Genomic DNA, 21,065 nt, shown 5'->3' with positions numbered 1-21,065 from the left:
ACTTATTCCTCTATTCTGTTCAGTTTTGGAACTCAACCTATGACCAGCTTAGAGACAGAAGTGATGACACTTTCTGTAGGACCTGACCATCATTTTGCAGGACAATGTTCAAGCACGTACAGTGCAAGCTGTAACTGATTTGTTTAACTGATAGGGCTTCTAAGTGCTATACCACCTACTGCACTCCCCTGACGTAAGCCGTCGTGGGTTCAACTCGATTTCTAAACTGAGGGAATACTTCACGGCATTCGAATCAGAACTGCTACATATTCGCCGGGCAATAGACAGCGCCGCTTGAGCTGTCAACACAATTGGCATTGCTAAGAATATCCTACGACTTCCACATCGCTGACAACGGGTTATGCACAATTCTGGTGACTGCTTTGAAGGTCAGTAAAACTTTGAAACACGTATCTATTCTGTACGAGCTGTAAATAAATAGTTACCACTATTGAAATTCCAACCCTCGTATTTTTACGAAGTGAGGTAGAAATGAAGTACAATGCTTCATTTGCTTTAAAAGGTTAAAGATTTGTCTGTCATTTCTATGAAATAATAAAAGAAGAAGAAAATTATGGTAACAATAATAAATTAAAACCTTAACAACAGTTCATTCATAGTATACAATAAAAATAGGAAGTAGCTGATCTGCTACCTGTGCCTACATAATGTCTTTATATTCGCGTAGTCCTTAAAAACGGGAAAAATTAACACGAAAAACAGAGTTCTTCAACCTGAGTTTTCATCTTTAGCGCTGACTGTTCGGAAGGAACGTGATTTTTCGTAATATTTAATCGATTAACACTCATCGAGAAAAGCGAGAAATGGTGGCCGGACTAAGTTTTCTTTTATGTTCCTATTTAATTTAATATCTTGATTCTGAGTATCTGGAAACTAAGCGAGTCAAAATTTCTCAGTCTTTGTTAGATTTCTAGGTTTCTTACGGCAAATTATTGGAATAAATAACCGAAAATCGGTTTCTTCAGAAATCGGTTATTTTGAACGGTTTTAGCTGTGAGGTTAAACCAGCAAGGAAAAAAGAAACCATATAACCGTAAACCGATTGCTTCAGCGATAATAGCAATTCCTATAAGCTGAGCGCTCAGCTGCGGTCCTACGTGCTACAATACATGAATATGTTACTCTGTTATTGTACCCTTATCTTGTAGACCTTCGTGGCTGGGATTCAGTTAAGTTGCTGAGGATGGACGCACCCATCCATAAACACTTTTGATGTGCTCCATTTTCCTGCCTTGGTCCATCTTCAAATGGCTACAATTGTTTTACTACAGCGTTAAAACTGTTAGCTGCGTGTGAACTACTCCTGTAGTTTGTTGTTGTGAACTGTGTTTCGTCTTGCTTTGATTCTTTTGCATTTCTGGACGAAGGATCTTTTGCTTTTATAAATACTATGTGTGAAGTACATACTTGAAGCTACAATATGTCATGAAGAATAATGTAAAATTTTCGTGTGCCACAGTTAATTGAGTAATACATGCATGATGCTTCTTCTCAAACCCTTTTCCCTTCCTCCCACAAATGCAGAAGAACCAAAGCGAGACGAAACGCCGTTCAGTAGAACAAATTATAGGAACAGGCTACCTGTTGCTGCCAATTCTGACACTGAAATAAAACAAACCAGTCACGAAGGTAAACTAAAGCTTCTTGAAAGTAACTGTTGCTGCGTTCTCCATTCACTATCGCCAAATAAATTACTATGTTGGATCCGTTTCGGTCAGTGTGGGTGCTAACAAGTGTTTGCCGTTTCATTCGAGCAAAATATCTTCAGTTGTCTGGAAATATCGGGTTTTGCGCTGTTTTAATTACTCAGTATCTGAAATGGTAAGTTTTATTGTCCACTAAAAATTACCTTCTACTTTCAGGTAACATTATTCTTTCCCAACTGGTCGTGTAATAACACTGTCTACATCATTATGTTCTCACTGCCAACTGCACAACTGACACTGAATTTCTTCTTTATTGCTCTTCCTCAGAATTACACATTTACGGAAATGTTGAAGTTCATTATGTAAAATTTTGTTTTAGCACTCACTCGGTTACCTTGGGATAGTGTGTTATTGATTCTTTTGTCCCTAATTTCATATAATAATTGTGATATTGTCAATCTACCATGGTCTGACGTACAGATTTTGAAGACGAACAGGAAAAGCATATGCTCATTGCTGCATTGACAAATTTGAGGAACTCAGGTATTTGCGAACAAATTCTGAACATAAGAACACATAAAGTGATAGTTTGAATCAGGTGAGGAATTATGGATTTCCATATGAATTTGAATATGAACCCCTATCCACATAATCACACACATAAACACACACCTACACAAAACATACCCTTACACTGTGGTTATCAGAATTTATTGTTTACCACATTTGAAGTGAAAGAAATAGGGAAAGTCTTAAATATGGTTTCTCAAGACAAATTCCATTGTCAGTGTGAACTAACGTATTCCTTACCAAATAGCGAACAATTTTTAGAACAAACAACATCTGCCTCTTTCATCATCTGTTGTTATGACTTTATATATACAGGGTGGAGTCCGGTAGATTCGTTATTTTGGTAATGAAGTAAAAACAATAATGGACACTTATATTGGACAATAATGGAAGTTTCTAATTACATGGTTTAAACAACATATCTGGCAAATGTCTACCTTCATAATCCACACACTACCGCAGTCGTTTTCTGAAATTCTCATGCACTCTTTCAAGCATGTCTTCTGGTATTCTTGTAATCTCAGCCTCAATATTGTTCTGTACGTCTTCCGGGGTGTTGGGACGGTTGCAATACGCCTTTGACTGTAAACCCAAGCCAGTTGAGATCCCTCATCCGAGAGATAAGCCTTCCAGGAAAGGTTTGCCTTAAAAAATTCGTGGTAATGCCCGCTGTGTGTAGTGGTACCGTCTTGTTGAAACCATGTATCCTGTAATTACATTGCCTCGAAAGCCGGCTGGAAAAACTCTTCCAGCGTAGTTGATTAACGATCCGAATTCAGTTACAGCACGACGATTGTCCTGGAAAAAGTAAAGGCCGATGATGGTTACTCGTGATATGGCTTACCCTACAGTGACGAGGTCTCAGTTCAAGGGTCTCTGGCGTATTTTCCTGGGGTTCGTGTCGCTCCAGTAGCGCATATTCTGTTTGTTTACACCCCCATTAAGGTGAAAATATGGCTCATAAAAAACACATTTGCGTCACGGAGTATGATTGCAAGCATCTCTTCACAAGATGTTCTTCGCGTTACAAAATCCCTTACTGACAATTGCTGAACCACGCACATTTTAAAGGGTGAAAATTCTGTTAATTATGAAGAATCCGGTGGAGGGAACGTCTTGAAATGCCAAGAACAAGTGCCTATTCCTGAGCTCAGCGTTTCGGAGATTTGCAGTACTGCTTCTCTAGTTCGTTCGACATTTTGTGGTGTTGTAACGCTTCTCTCAGTTCCTCTTCGTACAGATGACACATCACCTGTTGTTCTGAACAATTTGAAACTGATTGCCGTCCAGGAACTCGTTGGCGTGGGAGTACTGCAAATCGCAAACGAAAAGCCCGCTGCACTGCAGTGATCGAGTAGGAATTCGAGAAATACACTTCGACACTCCTCACGTGTCGACTACATTATCGCAACTGAACACCAATTGAATACAAACTTCCCGTCGGTCACTATAAACCACGCTCACTCTCCCCTCTATTCGACCAACAGTGCCGCCACAACGTGAATCCTAAAAAAGCAATTTACCGCGCTCCACCCTGTATGATCTATCGAAAGATAAATCTGTCTTCGTGCAACCTGTTACTGTGCCGAGAGCGGCGAAATGTACAGCAAGACTCTGCATTGTTCGCAGGTATAATCGAGAAGCTAGACTACCTGAATGATCTTGGAGTGTCGGCGATATGGATATCTCCTATCTTCAGGTCTCCGATGGCTGACAACGGCTACGACATCTCGGATTACAGGGACATCGATCCAATTTTCGGAACTATGGAGGACTTCGACGAACTTCTGGAAACAGCGCACAGCAAAGGTATGGCTCTTACTGCATGATACACTCCTGGAAATTGAAATAAGAACACCGTGAATTCATTGTCCCAGGAAGGGGAAACTTTATTGACACATTCCTGGGGTCAGATACATCACATGATCACACTGACAGAACCACAGGCACATAGACACAGGCAACAGAGCATGCACAATGTCGGCACTAGTACAGTGTATATCCACCTTTCGCAGCAATGCAGGCTGCTATTCTCCCATGGAGACGATCGTAGAGATGCTGGATGTAGTCCTGTGGAACGGCTTGCCATGCCATTTCCACCTGGCGCCTCAGTTGGACCAGCGTTCGTGCTGGACGTGCAGACCGCGTGAGACGACGCTTCATCCAGTCCCAAACATGCTCAATGGGGGACAGATCCGGAGATCTTGCTGGCCAGGGTAGTTGACTTACACCTTCTAGAGCACGTTGGGTGGCACGGGATACATGCGGACGTGCATTGTCCTGTTGGAACAGCAAGTTCCCTTGCCGGTCTAGGAATGGTAGAAGGATGGGTTCGATGACGGTTTGGATGTACCGTGCACTATTCAGTGTCCCCTCGACGATCACCAGTGGTGTACGGCCAGTGTAGGAGATCGCTCCCCACACCATGATGCCGGGTGTTGGCCCTGTGTGCCTCGGTCGTATGCAGTCCTGATTGTGGCGCTCACCTGCACGGCGCCAAACACGCATACGACCATCATTGGCACCAAGGCAGAAGCGACTCTCATCGCTGAAGACGACACGTCTCCATTCGTCCCTCCATTCACTCCTGTCGCGACACCACTGGAGGCGGGCTGCACGATGTTGGGGCGTGAGCGGAAGACGGCCTAACGGTGTGCGGGACCGTAGCCCAGCTTCATGGAGACGGTTGCGAATGGTCCTCGCCGATACCCCAGGAACAACAGTGTCCCTAATTTGCTGGGAAGTGGCGGTGCGGTCCCCTACGGCACTGCGTAGGATCCTACGGTCTTGGCGTGCATCCGTGCGTCGCTGCGGTCCGGTCCCAGGTCGACGGGCACGTGCACCTTCCGCCGACCACTGGCGACAACATCGATGTACTGTGGAGACCTCACGCCCCACGTGTTGAGCAATTCGGCGGTACGTCCACCCGGCCTCCCGCATGCCCACTATACGCCCTCGCTCAAAGTCCGTCAACTGCACATACGGTTCACGTCCACGCTGTCGCGGCATGCTACCAGTGTTAAAGACTGCGATGGAGCTCCGTATGCCACGGCAAACTGGCTGACACTGACGGCGGCGGTGCACAAATGCTGCGCAGCTAGCGCCATTCGACGGCCAACACCGCGGTTCGTGGTGTGTCCGCTGTGCCGTGCGTGTGATCATTGCTTGTACAGCCCTCTCGCAGTGTCCGGAGTAAGTATGGTGGGTCTGACACACCGGTGTCAATGTGTTCTTTTTTCCATTTCCAGGAGTGTAGGTAGACTTACCACCAGACACCCGCCCTGATAGCCATGCGTGTTAAAGTGTCGCATGAGGGACGGTGTGGTATGCCGGCCATATCTCACTAGGTGAATGCGGGGCTGCTACTCAAGTCTCCCTCAGTTACACCATTCACAAACATTTAGAAAAAAAGTTTCGTTCACCTTCGCACGAGCAACACTACACACAGGGTGTTGTGGTACATACATTCCGTCCAGGGGTGTTAGGAAGGGGGAAGGGGCGTTGGTGGAGGGGTGCTGAATGGGGTGGCGACAGGAATGGCATGCGGTCGCCCCTTAAATTTACCATGCCAAATCCGTTAACAATGATGCTGCCGCCGATGCAGGATATGACAGAAGAAAAAGTTTTGACTTACCACCAGACAGAAAGAACATCGTGATAATCTAATTGCTGTTTTCTTTGCCCTTCCTTGCCTCACCATGTTTGATATTGAGTTTTTCTTGTTTGCAATTTAAGAAACCTATTCACGTTGCATTTAGGCTCGATGTGAGAAATTATTCAGTCTCGATCATCCGTGTTCTGGTGATAGTAGTTCCCTAGAATTTAATATCCTACTTGCATCTACTTTCCTTTATTCGCAAATTATCACATTATATAAACATAATCCAGTGAAACCCTGCAAATAACTGTCTTGGTCCATTTGTTATCAGCGTAATCTTCATAATTGTATCTTCCACTCTTCCTTGTCCCCTGATCTATTTGTTTGTATTCTTTTCTATCCTAGTATCTCCCAACACCATTTTTTTGCATTACATACTGAGCAGCTCAGTTTTTGAATGGTTTTCGTATTACTGTTACGCGTATCATTGTCAGTCAAAACGGGTGAAACGCACCTATCGTAAATTTCTTGTTTCAAATACATCGGAAGCTTAGTTTCGAAAGTTCTGTAAAGGTTGCGAAAACCATTCATTTTAACGGATCACAATGCGCGACCACATCGAACTGCGTAGCTGGAGGAGTTAACGTGAGGATATTTTGGCCTGCTAGTTAAATCCTATCGAGCACGTGTGCGAAGCGTTGGGGAGACGAACTGCACCACATCCACATGCACCACAGGCCATTCTTAAACTTTGTGTTCTGCCTTACGGCAGGTCTTGTCAAGGGGGAAGCCTCGTCAGAGAGGTCCACCGCATGAACGTCTAGGGAAGTGATTCCAGTGGTGGTTTCCCGTTGCCTTCCACTGATGATGACGAAATGATAATAAGGACAACACCCAGTCCCTGAGCGGAGAAAATCTCAGATCCATCCAGGAATCGAACCCGGGCCCCTTGGCGTGACAGACCGCCGCGCTGACCACTCAGCTATCGTGGAGGACACAGGCCATTCAGCAACTGTCAAATGTGCTGTTGGAGGAATGGCAAACCCTACCAAAATACTCCTTTCCAACCTCGTGGCCAGCATGGAAGCAGGTTACAGAGCGAGCCCTGCCGTCCGTGGTGATCGTAGAACCTAGTAAGAACAAGCAGTTGTCCAGAGGACCATCATCTTGAAACGCGGTGACTTCAGTCTAATTACTGCCTCTGAATGTGAAAATATCACTTCTTTTTGTCCCACTGTGTATTTGTTTCAGTTACTTTCAGTACGTGTACATTACTCTACTATACTAAGTTTCATTGAACTATGTTATTTGGCAGTGGCATACCATGCGCAATTTAATTTTATCCTTTAGTTTGGACTTTAGTGTGTTAAACTATTTGACTTTCGCTTCACTGTTTCGAATAGAAATCCAACACTGACACAAAACTTTAAATTGTTATTGTTGTGGTCTTCAGTCCAAAGACTGATTTGACGCAGCTCTCCGTACTGTTCTATCCTGTGCAGTCCTCTTCATCTCTGAGTAACTACTGCGACCTACATCCTTCTGAATCTGCTTACTGTATTCATAACTTGGTCTCCCGCTGCGATTTTCACCCCCCACGCTTCCCTCCAGTACTAAATTGATCATGCCTTGATACGTCCTGCCAAACGAGCCTTTGTTCTACATAGGTTGACCGTCCGCCCCCGGTAGCTGAATGGTCAGCGTGTTCGGTCAGAGGGTTTAGCTACCCTCTGTACCAAAAAAAATGAGTAAACGGATCAACGAACAACCTGAACGCGTGTCATCGGACGTCCGCCACGAACAAATTCAACGAGCAATATAGAACAAAATGAGAAGATAAAAAAAAAAAAGTGGTCAGCGCGACTGACTGTCAATCCTAAGGGCCCGGGTTCGATTCCCGGCTGGGTCGGAGATTTTCTACGCTCAGGGACTGGTTGTTGTGTTGTCATCATCATCATTTCATCCCCATCGACGCGCAAGTCGCCGAAGTGACATCAAATAGAAAGACTTGCACCAGACGAGCGGTCTACCCGACGGAAGGCCCTCGTCACACGCCATTATTATTATTATGATAGGTTGACCCACAAATTTCTCTTCTCGCGAATTCTGTTCGGTACCTCGCCATTAGATATGTGAGCGACCCATCTAATCTTCAGTATTATTCCGTAGCACTACATTTCAGAAGCTTCTATTCTCTTCTTGTTTAAACTGTTTATCGTCCATGTTCCATTTCTATACATGGCTACAATCCATACCAATATTTTTAAAAAAGTCTTCCTGACATTTTAATCTTTACTCGATTTTAACAGATTTCTATTCTTCAGAAACGCTTTTCTTGCCATTGCGAGTCCAAATTTTACAGTCTCCCTATATCGACCATCATCAATTATTTCGCTCCCCAAATAGCAAAACTCATTTACTACTTTAAGGGTCTTATTTCCTAATCTAATTCATTCAGCATCACCCGATTTAATTCGAGTGCATTCCATTATCCCCGTTTTGCTTTTGTTGATGTTCATCTTATACCCTCCAATCTTGAAATTCAACTGCTCTTCCGAGTCCTTCGCTGTCTCTGACAGAATTACAATCGGCAAATATCAAAGTTTTTATTTTTTCTCCCTGGACTTTAATTCCTTCTCCAAATTTTTCTTTTGTTTCCTTCACTGCTTGCTCAATATACAGATTAGATAATATCGGGGTTATGCTGCAGCCCTGTCTCACTCCCTTCTCAACCACTGCTTCCCTTTCGTGCCCCTTGACTCTTATAACTGCCATGTGGTTTGTGCAAATAGCCTTTCGCTTTCCTGCATTTTTCCCCAGCCACCTTTAGAATTTGAAAGAGAGTATTCCAAAGCTTTCTCTAAGTCTACAAATGCCATAAAGGTAGATTTGCCTTTCCCTAACCTATCTTCTAGGAGAAGTCTTAGGGTCAGTATTGACTCGTGTGTTTCTATATTTCTTCGGAATCCGAACTTATCTTCCCGAAGTCGGCTACTACCCGTTCTTCAATTCGTCTGTAAAGGATTCGTGTTAGTATTTTGCAACCGTGACTTGTTAAACTCATAGTTCTGTAATTTTCGCACCTGTCAGCATCTGCTTTCTTTGGAACTGAAATTATTTTATTGTTATAGTCGTGTAGGCTTCCGCTGCCAGAGTCATTCGACATAAAAGTTTTCTGACTGTGGTACCACGTCATAATGTATAAAACTACTGCTGCTGGAGATAAACCAATGTTTCGGCCACAGTTGCAGCGGCCTTGTGGGTCTCTTCTCCAGTAGCAGTAGTTTTATACATTATGACGCGGTAGCACACCCAGAATACTTTTATGTCGTATTATATTCTTCTTTAAATCTGTGGGTGGTTCGCCCGTCTCATGCATCTTGCTCACTAGATGGAAGAGTTTTGTCATGGTTGCCTCTCCCAAGGCTATCAGTAGCTGTAACGGAATGTTGTCTACTTCTGGGTCCTTGTTTCGATTTAAGTCTTTCAGTGCTTTGTCATATTCTTCACGCAGTATCATTTCTCCTTTCTCATCTTCATCCACATCCTCTCCCTTGTATATACCCTCTATATACTCCCTCTGCGAGGAGTCTTCTCAGCGTTCCTGATTTCCCCATTATCTGTAAACCTGTTCCTTTCTCAGTCTTATAACGGGTCGCTGATACTCAACGAACTTCTCCACATACGATGCGGGAAGACGATGACGTCGCATCCCATTGCGTCACATCGTCCTTGTACACCACCTAAAGTAGACTTCAAACTTGGCCACCGTGTTCCTCTACTGATTCAAGTACTTCATTTCGTATAATATCGCGGGAGACAGCCATACCTTCTTTACGTTTCTGGCTGCAAAATGCCACTAACTATATTTCAATATTTTCGAAACTTCCACTCCGTGGACTACTGAAAGCTTTCGTGTTTGGCTTTGCTTTTTTCAGATTCCTTTGTCCTTTCGCCACTTCCGGACATTGCTTCTGTGACTCCATTATTCCTCGAAACTGTTTCTGCACACCGAACAATCACTGTTTTGAAATGTGCGACGTAATAGAGCCTGCATCCTGTCGAAATTTTGAGAAAGTTGTTCCACACAACGATTCATCGCACACGTTACTGCGCAGTTTACACGTGGGATCTCCAAAGAAAAACAACTGACAAAAAATTTTGCGCACCGAACATTTCCTGCTACCGTAAAAAAAAGTGCTCAAAGCGCATTCGTACGTTCAAGTTCAAAGCTTAATGCCAGCTCGAGGCTATATTCGGTCACGAAAAGAAATACTCCATGTCATATGCCTCAAGTGCAAGACGACCCCTGGCAAAATACTCGTTTTGGTCTCGGATATATAAGGTATATTGTTCTTCTGTGTATATAATTTCAAACAAAAATCGTATACTCAGCTGTGCGAAATTATGTCACTGAAGCTACTATCCCCACGAATCGAGCCGCTGGAAAGATCTTTCTCGTACCCTGAATGCCAATCATCCTAACCGATTTACCCATTCGATTTAAGCGAACCGGGGTTTAGGTTGCATTAACAATGAAGAAGGTTCAAGGTCGGGTATTGAACTACGTTTGTAGGGAGACTATCTGCGAACGCCTCCACGACAAGGTGAAGAGCACTTGAGAAGAACACACTCATCTGTTCCCAGAGCGTTATGTAATTACCTCTAGACTACTACGAGTACCAGGCAATCTTCGAATATTTATTTTTTTCAATTACTTTTTTCTCTATCTCAACTAATAATGTAATCAGGAACCAACTTAATTAAATGAAACGTGTGAAAATAAGATACGTTTATCGTGCTATCAACAAAACTTTGGAGTGTTCTTTTACCTCCAATTACTTTCAGTGGTACAATTGACGGCCTCAGTGGTGCAACAACTCCTTGTCACTGTCCGACTCTGAATTGCTTCGATGTCTTCCTTCAATCCGACCTGGTACGGACGTCAAACACCGGAGCAGTATTCAAGAATACGTCGCATCAGCGTCCTCTATGCGGTTTCCTTTACAGATGAACCACACTTTCCTGAAATTCTCCCAATACACTGACGTCAACCATTCTCCTTCGCTACAACAGTACTCATATGCTCTTCCCAAAAACTGACCTACCCTCGTGACAAAATACCAGATACTTTTTTGATTACTTAATGAAAGTGTGTAGCAACTCCTCGTTCAACTGACAGTCAAAGCTAGTGATTATCGTTGGACACAGTATCCTTACAACCAATTTAAAATTAATGCGTTAATGCATAAGATAAGCAGAAAGAATTATTCTAAGTAAAAAATGATTTTTTCATCGTATCTTGATATGTTGTGGAAATCCTGACAACTAGATACGCGTCAAACTGTTATTATGTGCTACCGCTTAGAGCAGTTATAGTATTATTTGCTAATAATTGGTAACAATCTGTGCTGATAGTGAATAAACGGAGCAGCCTGCTTGTATCGTTTCACAATTCTGTAAGCTGTTTGTTGTATATGGCGGATTTGTGGATTATTACTTAGATGCCACGAAGAACTGCTTTTTTGCCGACGGTACAGTAAAGATATATAAGAAAACTCATTCTTATACGACATATTAGAGTATTACGTCGCAAAAAGAAGATGTCGGTTTACAAAACCGTTTGTTACACAAGAATAAAGTGACTTGCAGTCCAGTAAAATTCTACATTGAATCGTTGCTGTAGTAAACCAGGTGCAGTAAAGTGTAGCGCCTTGGATCACCAGGGCACAAAATGAACTAACGTAACGTGACAGTACATTCTATGAGGGCAATTCACGAACTGAAGGTAATGTTTTAAAACAAAACTTTTTACTGGGAAATTACTACTGCAGATAACATTATTTAAATAATGAATTTTCAGTGTGCAGCGGAGTGTGGGCTGTTTTAAAGCTCCGTGTTAGATTAGAACTGCGTGCAGAACCGCGACTCGAACCTGGCACCTCCGTCGAGGATCGGAAATTCGTTCTGGAAACGTCCTCTAGATTCCTCAGCAATATCCTTTCTTCCAGCAATGCTACGAGGGTTGTTCGGAAAGTAAGGAACGATCGGTCGCGAAATAGTAACCACAGTGAAAATCAAAAGTGTTTTCTTTGTACATTTAGCTACACCTTCCAGATACTTCTCTACATCGTGACAAGTAAAAACACCTACAGCCGTTCTTATGATTTTATTTTATTTTGTCGCTACCAGTTTCAACGCTTCAGTGCGTCATCTTCATGCTGTTTTTGATGCGGTACAGGTTGATATTATCCCCATGCATAACACATCATTTGCCAGCATTACTGGATAATGTGTCAGCACTCCAACCACCAACTGCCAACTGAGTCTGGGTTTTGCAGAGTCTGTGACTGATGATGGAACATATCGAGTCATAGTTTCCTTCGTTATCAGTTGGCGTCCTACCAAGTATCTTTGCTAAGCTTACTCTACAGTAGCTCCAATAGAGGGCAGCTATCATGTAAATTAGACTATGTCATTTCTCTTCTGTTTTAGAACTTCTTAATCTGTGAATTTTTACATAATATTTAAAACATCCTTGACTGTTAAGTCTATGACAGAACTTCTTATAAGTATATATTTTTATTAATGGAGTTCGCTGAATGTAGTCATGTCTCACAACAAGCGGCTAATAGTGACGTTTGCTGGAGGCGGTGGGCGGAGCTTTCACTGTAAAACCACTAGCGACTGTGCCTTGTTCAGCAGAGTCCTTCACTCCTCTACGAAGTGGATTGCTCCATGCCACCGTCTCCTGCTGTCACCATGGGTATATGAGCCATGTTTTTTATCATTTTATTCTTATGATTGTGTTCAAGTCCCCTGATCTCTAAGAAAGTGCATTACTATTTTTCACACAGTAAAATCACCTGATGATTATCCTGTAAGACTTGAAAACCAGTCATCAAACTAAATAAATAACTTACATCTGATAAAGACTGATTTCACTGACATAATTTTACTTTAGTTTTATTGAACGCTGTTTTTTCAACGAGTATTGTTAAAAAATCTAAGTAACGTATGGATCTCAGTAAATATCCAGTAATAATAATACTAAGATTAACGGCCATGTCATGTCTTACGGAAGTACAAATTAAAAAGACTTTTTGTAAGTAAGTAATGGCTATTTCGTCACAGTGTAGATTCGATGTCTGCTTATGAAGGGAAAGCGTGTTATGTGGAGCACTGTCCTCTCCCTTTCTTAAAGTTTCAAAAGAAGCAGACACAGATAACTGACGTCTATCCTTAACAACTTCAGCAGTATCAAAAGTAGGAATAGCGTTCGCATTTCCGATAGGTGTTGCAAGGAGCATCCCGTTTGTTGCTTTGAACATTGAGATATAGCGCGAAGATCGATAGTAGGCGCTGGATCAAGCGCACCTACCAGGAGAGAGGCCAGAGATACACTGACAAGCAACAAGCCGCCAACGCCCTCTCGACAGCAAGTATTTAGGCCGCCACTGCCGACCGGAGGACCTCACTAACTCACTCAGGTTATGACAGTACATTGCGACCAGATTAATGTTGATAGAGGGCATAGTACTTTACCAATAGCGAGCTGAATGTAATAACAAGATTACCGATATTGTCTGCAAGTGCACTATTACGGATGAGTTTCTACCAGAACACATGGACACTATTAAAGTTAAGTAGCAGCTTCTGTTCATGTATATAAAGAACTGTGTTAATCCACGTTGGCATTTGAGTTGTAAAAAGAGGATACCAGCTACCCATAACAACATCCTCTCCCTTGCTTCCTTGGTACAACAACAATACCACAAACTCTGGAAAAATAATCCCCTATTAAGTCCTGATTAACTGAATAATCAGTATGTAACATACTCTCGCGTTTTTTATGTCTGTAAAGAGACCAACGATTGATTTCATTGAGGTTAAAATACTTTTCTGAAATACTTGGAGGTTCTTCGTACAATAATAACCAAATGGCCTTCCAAAAGATTGAGGCTGTATCAGCTGTTCAGGGAAATCACCTCATGTTTGATGTACCTTTTATTTAGTACGTAACATTCATTAGATCAGTAAAATAACCTCTTCTGTGTCTTCAGCACGTATCTCACGGTTTGTGTAGAGTAGTGTGACAGTAACTGTGCAGCTATCCTCACACTTTGGTGTGCACACTAAGGTGAACCTCCGAAACAAGAAACACAATTCCCAAAGAGTGCCCTTCTGATGCCCAAAAGATCTTGTATTAATTTCACTGTCATGGTCGTGACATCTGGCAAAACGAGTATATGATTTATTGTCAATAGTAATAACTGATGCATTACAGAAGACGCGTAGAATGGTTCAAATGGCTCTGAGCACTATGGGACTTAACTTCTGAGGTCATCAGACCCCTAGAACTTAGAACTACTTAAACCTAACTAACCTAAGGACATCACACACATCCATGCCCGAGGCAGGATTCGAACCTGCGACCGTAGCGGTCGCGCGGTCCAGGCTGTAGCGCCTACAACCGCTCGGCCACTCTGGCCGGCAGACGCGTAGCTCTGCATCTTCTAAAGAATACATTGTATTTGTTTATAGCCCAAGCTGCTTTCATACTTTCGAATGTTAGACTCCCATGTCGCATGCAACATATACAATGCGTATCCCAGCTTCGTCCAGTTCGTTTGTTAATTTTTCTGAGTGCTCACTAGTGCTTGGGACACCGAACGTATAATATACTGATTGCTTCCCTGCCGCAAGTAAGTGCTGGCCGGTGTTAATTTATGAACACATACAGAACCTCTTCGAATGGTTGAAACACTTCTCCTCCAGTTCTCATTAAGCCACCTCGTTCATGTCTTGAATATGGGACGGCAGGATAACAGATACATCTGCCTCCTCAGATAATCACATGTTTAGGGAGAAACCAAAGTAGATTACGAAAAACGTCTTTTCAGTCAGTCTTGCGTCAAACTAGGTGCCAGCTCAACCGGTAAGTCATATTGTAGTAATGCCATAAACAGAACCGAAGGTAAATGTATTCTGAACATTGTTTCAATTGTCCAGCATATCCCAGGAAAGACGTGGCCCTCAGAACACTTATAGTTCACTTGGGTGGTCCTACAAGAAATTGTCAGCCTGGTGCAGAGGAAATCGCGGATAGGACTGACATCTCTCACCTGCAGGCTGAGTTCATTAGTAGAGGCCGAGCATATTTTCGCAAATATCGTTTGAAGTAACGTCACAGCTTCTTATTAACGTCTGTAAACTATCTAACGTGGAACGGTACTTTTCTTTTAATCCCAGTACGTTAGGGAGCAGGGCGCGCTGTTGGAGGAAACACTGCACAGGCTCGAAGTGGCAAGACAGAATCCTAACTGGGAAACTTTGGGAGGGTGTTTTCAGTCCCAGCATTCGCCTTATGACCAAGGAAAACCTTCCGAAAAACTTGGTCAGACAGAGGGAGTGGAAATACTGTCAGTATTTGTTGCGTATGTGCATTTCATCAGTTGTATATTATTAAAATGGTATTCACGTAGAGGTGATAATTGTAAATAACGGTAACATACGCAACAGTGAGAGACGTTAAATCTGGCTGTGTCACTTTCCGCTACTTTGAGCAGCCTGAATCTGTTGTTAACCCTGCTACTATATAGCGCTTCCAGCGTTGTTAATGTTAGAAGAACTGTTGTTTTACAGTGTACCACCCTTTGTTTTACAATGTACCTGAACTAAAAGATACAACTGCTTACGATCAGTACACAAAATATACGGAATGACAACACCACGGGCCACTGCTTAGCGCAATGAAAAATTGAAATCTGTGGCATTCATACCTTCCTGGTCAGAGGACATTGACCATTTACAGTGTGTTAAAAAGGAGTCGCCTGCCTGTTACATCTGTGCCTTGTATCTTGAACGCAGCTAATGCACAAAAAAAAAAAAAAAAAAAACGTGAGTTTAGGGCATCTCATTGTTGCTTTTACTTATTGATTGCCTACATAGATTCATTTACTCTTGAACAAGATATTTTACGAAAGCATGGTATATAGTAATAGAATTTTGAACAACTTTATAAAAATGTCACGATTTCATCAGTTGAGGACTGACTTTTGTTAATAAAAAATGGCTCTGACCACTATGGGACTTAACTTCTAAGGTCATCAGTCCCCTAGAACTTAGAACTATTTAAACCTAACTAACCTAAGGACATCACACTCTTCCATGCCCGAGTCAGGATTCGAACCTGCGACCTTAGCTGTCGCGCGGTTCCAGACTGTAGCGCCTAGAACCGCTCGGCCACCCCGGCCGGCGACTTACTTTTGTATTCCATTCAGTGAGATAAAGTTTCATAAACGCATTTTTCTAATCTTCCTAAGTACTGTGTGTGGTATTATGAATGAAAACATACAATACACCCTCAGACTTCCTGTCACATCAGTTCAGGGTAAAACCTTAAGCAGTCGACGATTACCTACACAGTTTTCGTCAGGAGCAACTGACTGTCAAAATCGCTGCTGCGGTGGCCTTAAATAGCCCATTGCTCTCATTGGTCGGTAATTACGACGTGCTGTCGCAGGTTCCAACGTCTGTGCTGGTAGCACTGCCTCTTATGCCATAGCTATATAAGGCCAAGGCCATCATTGCAGCAGTTCGGACACTCAGTTGCTCTCCTATTTTGGCTCGGACGTGAAATAATTAAGACCCCGAATTTTTTTTCTTACTGAGGAAAAAACCTCCCTAAAAACCTCAGTAATGTTAAATCGTATAATGTGTATTCTTTATTATTCGTCATGCTCATTTTGATTTTTTATATGCTGCAGTATATTTGCCACATGTAAACTCGTTAGCAATTGTGCAATTCTGGATATACTGTTAGTATCGCTCTAGAGACAGCGCTTGGAGGATATGGGTATTTGTACCTTGGAAAGTTTAGATGTATTAGTGGTTATTTGAGGAGTTCTGTTGTTTTCGCTTCTGTAGCAATTTTTGATAGTCCATAGTTTTTTCGAAGCTTGGAGTAAAGTTTTCCCGATTTTGGCACAGTATTTACCTCAAAAGTTTCCAAAAGTTGCCTTGTGATGTGTATTGAATCTTTATATGGTCTGTAGGTGAAGTTTGGAAGTGTTTAGGTAAGATTTTTTACGATCAATAGATGTGTTGGTCTACCATTTTTTGCAGTATTTCATGATCTTTGCAATATGTGTAGCACTGTGTTCTGGGTCTGTAGCTGTAAATATAGATGTTTATGATCTTTAAATGTGTTGCTATTGATGATCTGTGCAGTGTAATTAAGCAATTAGAGCATCTAGTTGCTGATCCTCCAGGAGGGTAATAGTTGCACCTTCCGAAAGAGTAGCCCACATACTTCCACTTAAAAAGATATGTAAACTGAATTTTCATAAATAAAGAATATTATATTATTATTACTATTACATCCTCTGTAATGTAAGTGACGTTTAAGTTTAACACGAAAATTTTAATTTACCTCGAAAATTTGAATTTCCCGCCGATGGGAGGAGTGCGAGAGGGGTGAGGAGGGGGCTGGGTATTTCCCAGGGAGGGCGGTGGGTTTTCCGAGGGGTGGGGGGAGGGAAAGGGGGAATTAATTTGTCAATTTAATTACTTAGCTAATTAATTTGATATCAAATTGTCCCAGAACTTTCTTTGTCCTCCGCGTAGGTTCAAGTAGTGCTACTTCCGCGTCAATAAAAGAATACACGGTCGAAGTATATATTAGTAACCTGGTTTTGTATCACTACTTAAATGCATGGAAAGTAGAGGAGGCCTTTATCCAAACAGGATTTGTCAAGTAGTTGATGACAATGTTTATTTTTCTGAAAGTTCATGCTATGAAAATCACACTTTAACAAAATTGAAGTAAAGAGAGTTTTTTTAAATTCCATTCTTTCCAACTATGTATGTATGTTCTCTGAGATGTACGTCAGAAAAGAGATAAAACATTCAATTCCAGCCAAATTTAGACACAGACTTCTTTACTTCATTTCTAGCACTAGAGTTCCATTTTCAAACCATTTACTATGTTAAATAGCTACATGTCACTGTACTGTTCTGGTGCCACTATTATTAGATCGCAGAATAATCATAGAAACGATGTTTTGAAGCAAATGTACTTAATCATTTCCACGAAAAATAAGTAACGGCAAACAGTTTTCAGGACATACTCAATGAAGTATTTTCACTTATGAAATAGTTTAAAGTCATTTTCTCTGTAGTTAGATTTGCGTTCTAGTTTAGATTCTATGGTGTACTTTTTCTCTAGGTTATGTTTCTTTCATGACGTATGGATTATTTTACTACTTTTTTTTGGCGTAAGTCGTATTTCTGCCACTTGACTCTACTATTCATGTTGGTGAAGACAAACTTGACAGTTGTCTTGTTATTTCAGGCATCAGAGTACTCCTCGACTACGTGCCCAACCATACTAGCGACGAGCACGAATGGTTTATCGCTTCCAGCGACCCTACGCACGAAAACTTCACGAGGTATAAGGACTACTACGTATGGGTGAACGGGACTGAAGATTCGCTGCCAAATAACTGGGTGAGTTGTACTCGTATGTTCAGAACAGAGATTAGCAGCTGGTGTGTATACGTAATAACACAGCTATACCTACGAAAGATCGGGGTGATTCAAAAAGATTTATCCGATTTCAACAGTAGTATTAATTGTAATGAAAGTCGAGGATCGGGTCTAACTTGTAAATTAGTGTAATATAGCTCAAAGACACAGATTTAGTTGCAGGTATCACTTTTAAATCGACGAGTTTCAAGACAAACAGGTTCAGCTCTTCGGGAGAACTATACAGAGAAATTCACAGCTTAAAAAATGTTTACAACACTACCTGAGAATTGCTAACAAACAGAGACATTGTTGGACAGGAATAAAAACAAGCAATTATGGACGATATGGAACACATTACATACGTAATAGAAGCGAAGTGGTATATTTATAACGAAAAATAGTACGTGTTTCATCACATGGAAAAGCAGGATAACAGGCATAAATAACGTTCATTTTTGACACTAATTATATTCTCAATCTAAAGGTCGATATTCGACTTTGAGTAAGGAATATGTCCTCATCGGGCACGAATGCAAATTTTGCACCTGTTATTCACGCTGGGTACCAAATTATTGAGGGTTTCTCGGGAAATATTGTTCCACTTCTCTCTCAAAGCAATTTTCAGTTCTTGCACGGTTCTGGGGGAGGGGGGGGGGGGCGGGGGGCGGGGTGTGCCTTTGTTGAGAATTACGTCTGCCTACAGCATCCCAGGCATGCACTGTAGGGTTTAGGATCGGGGAATGCGTAGTCCATTCCATATGTTCAGTATCTTCTCTTCCAGTGTGTCCGATTCCTCAGCGGTCTTGTGTGGCGGGCATTGTTGTACATAAACAGAAAATGGGGACCTCCCGCACTCCTAAAGAGACGGACATGATCTAGAATAATCTCCCTGCAAATACCGCTGTGCAGTAACAGTACCTCTCGCAAAGATAGGCAGCGTGTTTGATCATTGTGCATAACTCCTCCCCATACCGTAACGCCTAGGTCATGCAGATGACATTCATGAAGATTCTGGGGTGTGTAACGTGTTGTCCCCTGCCTCCACATTAACTGGTGGCCTGAGTCTCTTGCGACAGTGAAGTGGGATTCGTTGTAGAACATCACTCTGGTCCATTGTTGCTGAACCTAACCAACATGTTCCTTGCACCAAGGAAATCTTTCCAGACAGTGACGTAGTTGAACGAATTTAAGGCTTCCGAGCACGAAGACCGTGCTGATTTAAACGAAATGAATTGGTTCTGGCAGAGAGACGGGTACCGGTTCCGGTTGCAAGGTCTGCAGCGTTCTGCTTGGCAGTGAGATGTGTGTTCCTTTTCGCTACTAGGCCTTGCAGTGCGATGGTCCCTCTACGCCCACCAGAATGCTTTGGCATAACGTTTCCGCCCTCAGCGTTTTTAGTCTAGATGACACATTTAGACACACCCAGTTCTGTGGCCACAGTAGTGACACTATGTCTTGCTTCAAGCCGTCCAAGTGCTCGTCAATGATAGGGTATACTCAAATGATACCAGAGTGAAATTTTCGCTCTGCAGTGGAGAGTGCGTTGACATAAAACTTACAGGCAGATTAAAGCTGTGTGCCGGACCGAAACTCGAACTCGGGACCTTTGCTTTTCGCAGGCAAGTGTTCTACCAACTGAGCTACCCATGCACGACTCACGACCCGACGTCTCAGCTTTACTTAAGGGAAGGTAGAACGGAAATTTTTTTCACATTTTCAGATTATCTCATTATAAAATTTGCAATTTTCCAAATAAAATGAGGTACATATCACTTATAAACTCACATGGAAAGTATTTTATTTTATTTTTTTAAATTAATCTACACTGGTAGAAAATGTTAAAATTTTACTTGCACTACTTCAAGATCTAATAAAATCGGTAATTTTTTATATATAGAAGTCTGTGGATCGCTGTGTTATAAAGGTCTTGTTCAGAAGAGGATGGGCACCAGGTTGAGGAAGTAGAAACAAAGTTTGAGAGACAAGAAACTTTCTGATTGTAAAACCATAAGAGAGAGGCTGTAAGACAAAATGATTGATGAACTACAGCAGTATTATGGGATGTCCATTAGAAATAATACTGAGGATTTGTTGAAAATGAAGCAGGCAGTATGCGCTACCTTCTTCCACAGAAAAATCAGTACACCACCTTTGCCCTCCCAGACCTGATTCATGGTGCAATTACCGCAATGCCCACTACTCAAACAGTTCATACGGCCATAAACATTCCATCCCAGCAGCAGTCATGGCTATCATAAAACCTGTTTACAGAGACCTGGCAAATCCTGAATTACTGAAGAAGTGTGTGCATGGTCAGACTTAAAATCCCAATGAGTCGTTCAATAATCTTATATGGACTCGCTAACCAAAAAATGTTTTTGTTGGAATGAAGACACTAAAGTGGGGGTTCAGTGATGCTGTTATTGCTTTTAATGATGCAAACGTTGGTAGGGTGAAAGTGCTACAGCATGTGGGAATTAATCCTGGAGCAGACTGCATCAGAGAACTTGAGCGGATGGACTAGGTTCGCACTGATAGAGTATGCAGCACAGTTGGCCACTAAGGAGTCCAGAAAGAAGAAAATACTTGGAAAAAGATCAAGAGGATGATATACAGCATGGTATAAGGTGCTTCTGAGTGACTAAAAATAAAAAAATTAAGCATATATTATGTGCGTTACAGTCTTTTGAAACTTTAGA

At 42.1% G+C, this 21,065-nt stretch overlaps 1 protein-coding gene across 1 annotated transcript in view; it reads left to right on the top strand.

Annotated features, from left to right (window-relative positions):
* LOC126165291 (uncharacterized) overlaps nt 1–21,065 on the top strand; it is a 380,023-nt gene that overhangs the window by 299,498 nt on the left and 59,460 nt on the right. Inside the window, exons 22-23 of the mRNA XM_049920310.1 lie at nt 3,867–4,046; nt 18,191–18,345. Coding sequence (XP_049776267.1) covers nt 3,867–4,046; nt 18,191–18,345 — 335 coding nt within the window. The remainder of the gene's footprint in view (nt 1–3,866; nt 4,047–18,190; nt 18,346–21,065) is intronic.

This window comes from Schistocerca cancellata, chromosome 1 (genome assembly GCF_023864275.1).
Source record: "Schistocerca cancellata isolate TAMUIC-IGC-003103 chromosome 1, iqSchCanc2.1, whole genome shotgun sequence".
Lineage (NCBI taxonomy): Eukaryota > Metazoa > Arthropoda > Insecta > Orthoptera > Acrididae > Schistocerca > Schistocerca cancellata.
Note: the sequence above shows the minus strand (reverse complement) of the source record. Positions and strands in the feature narration are given on the sequence as shown.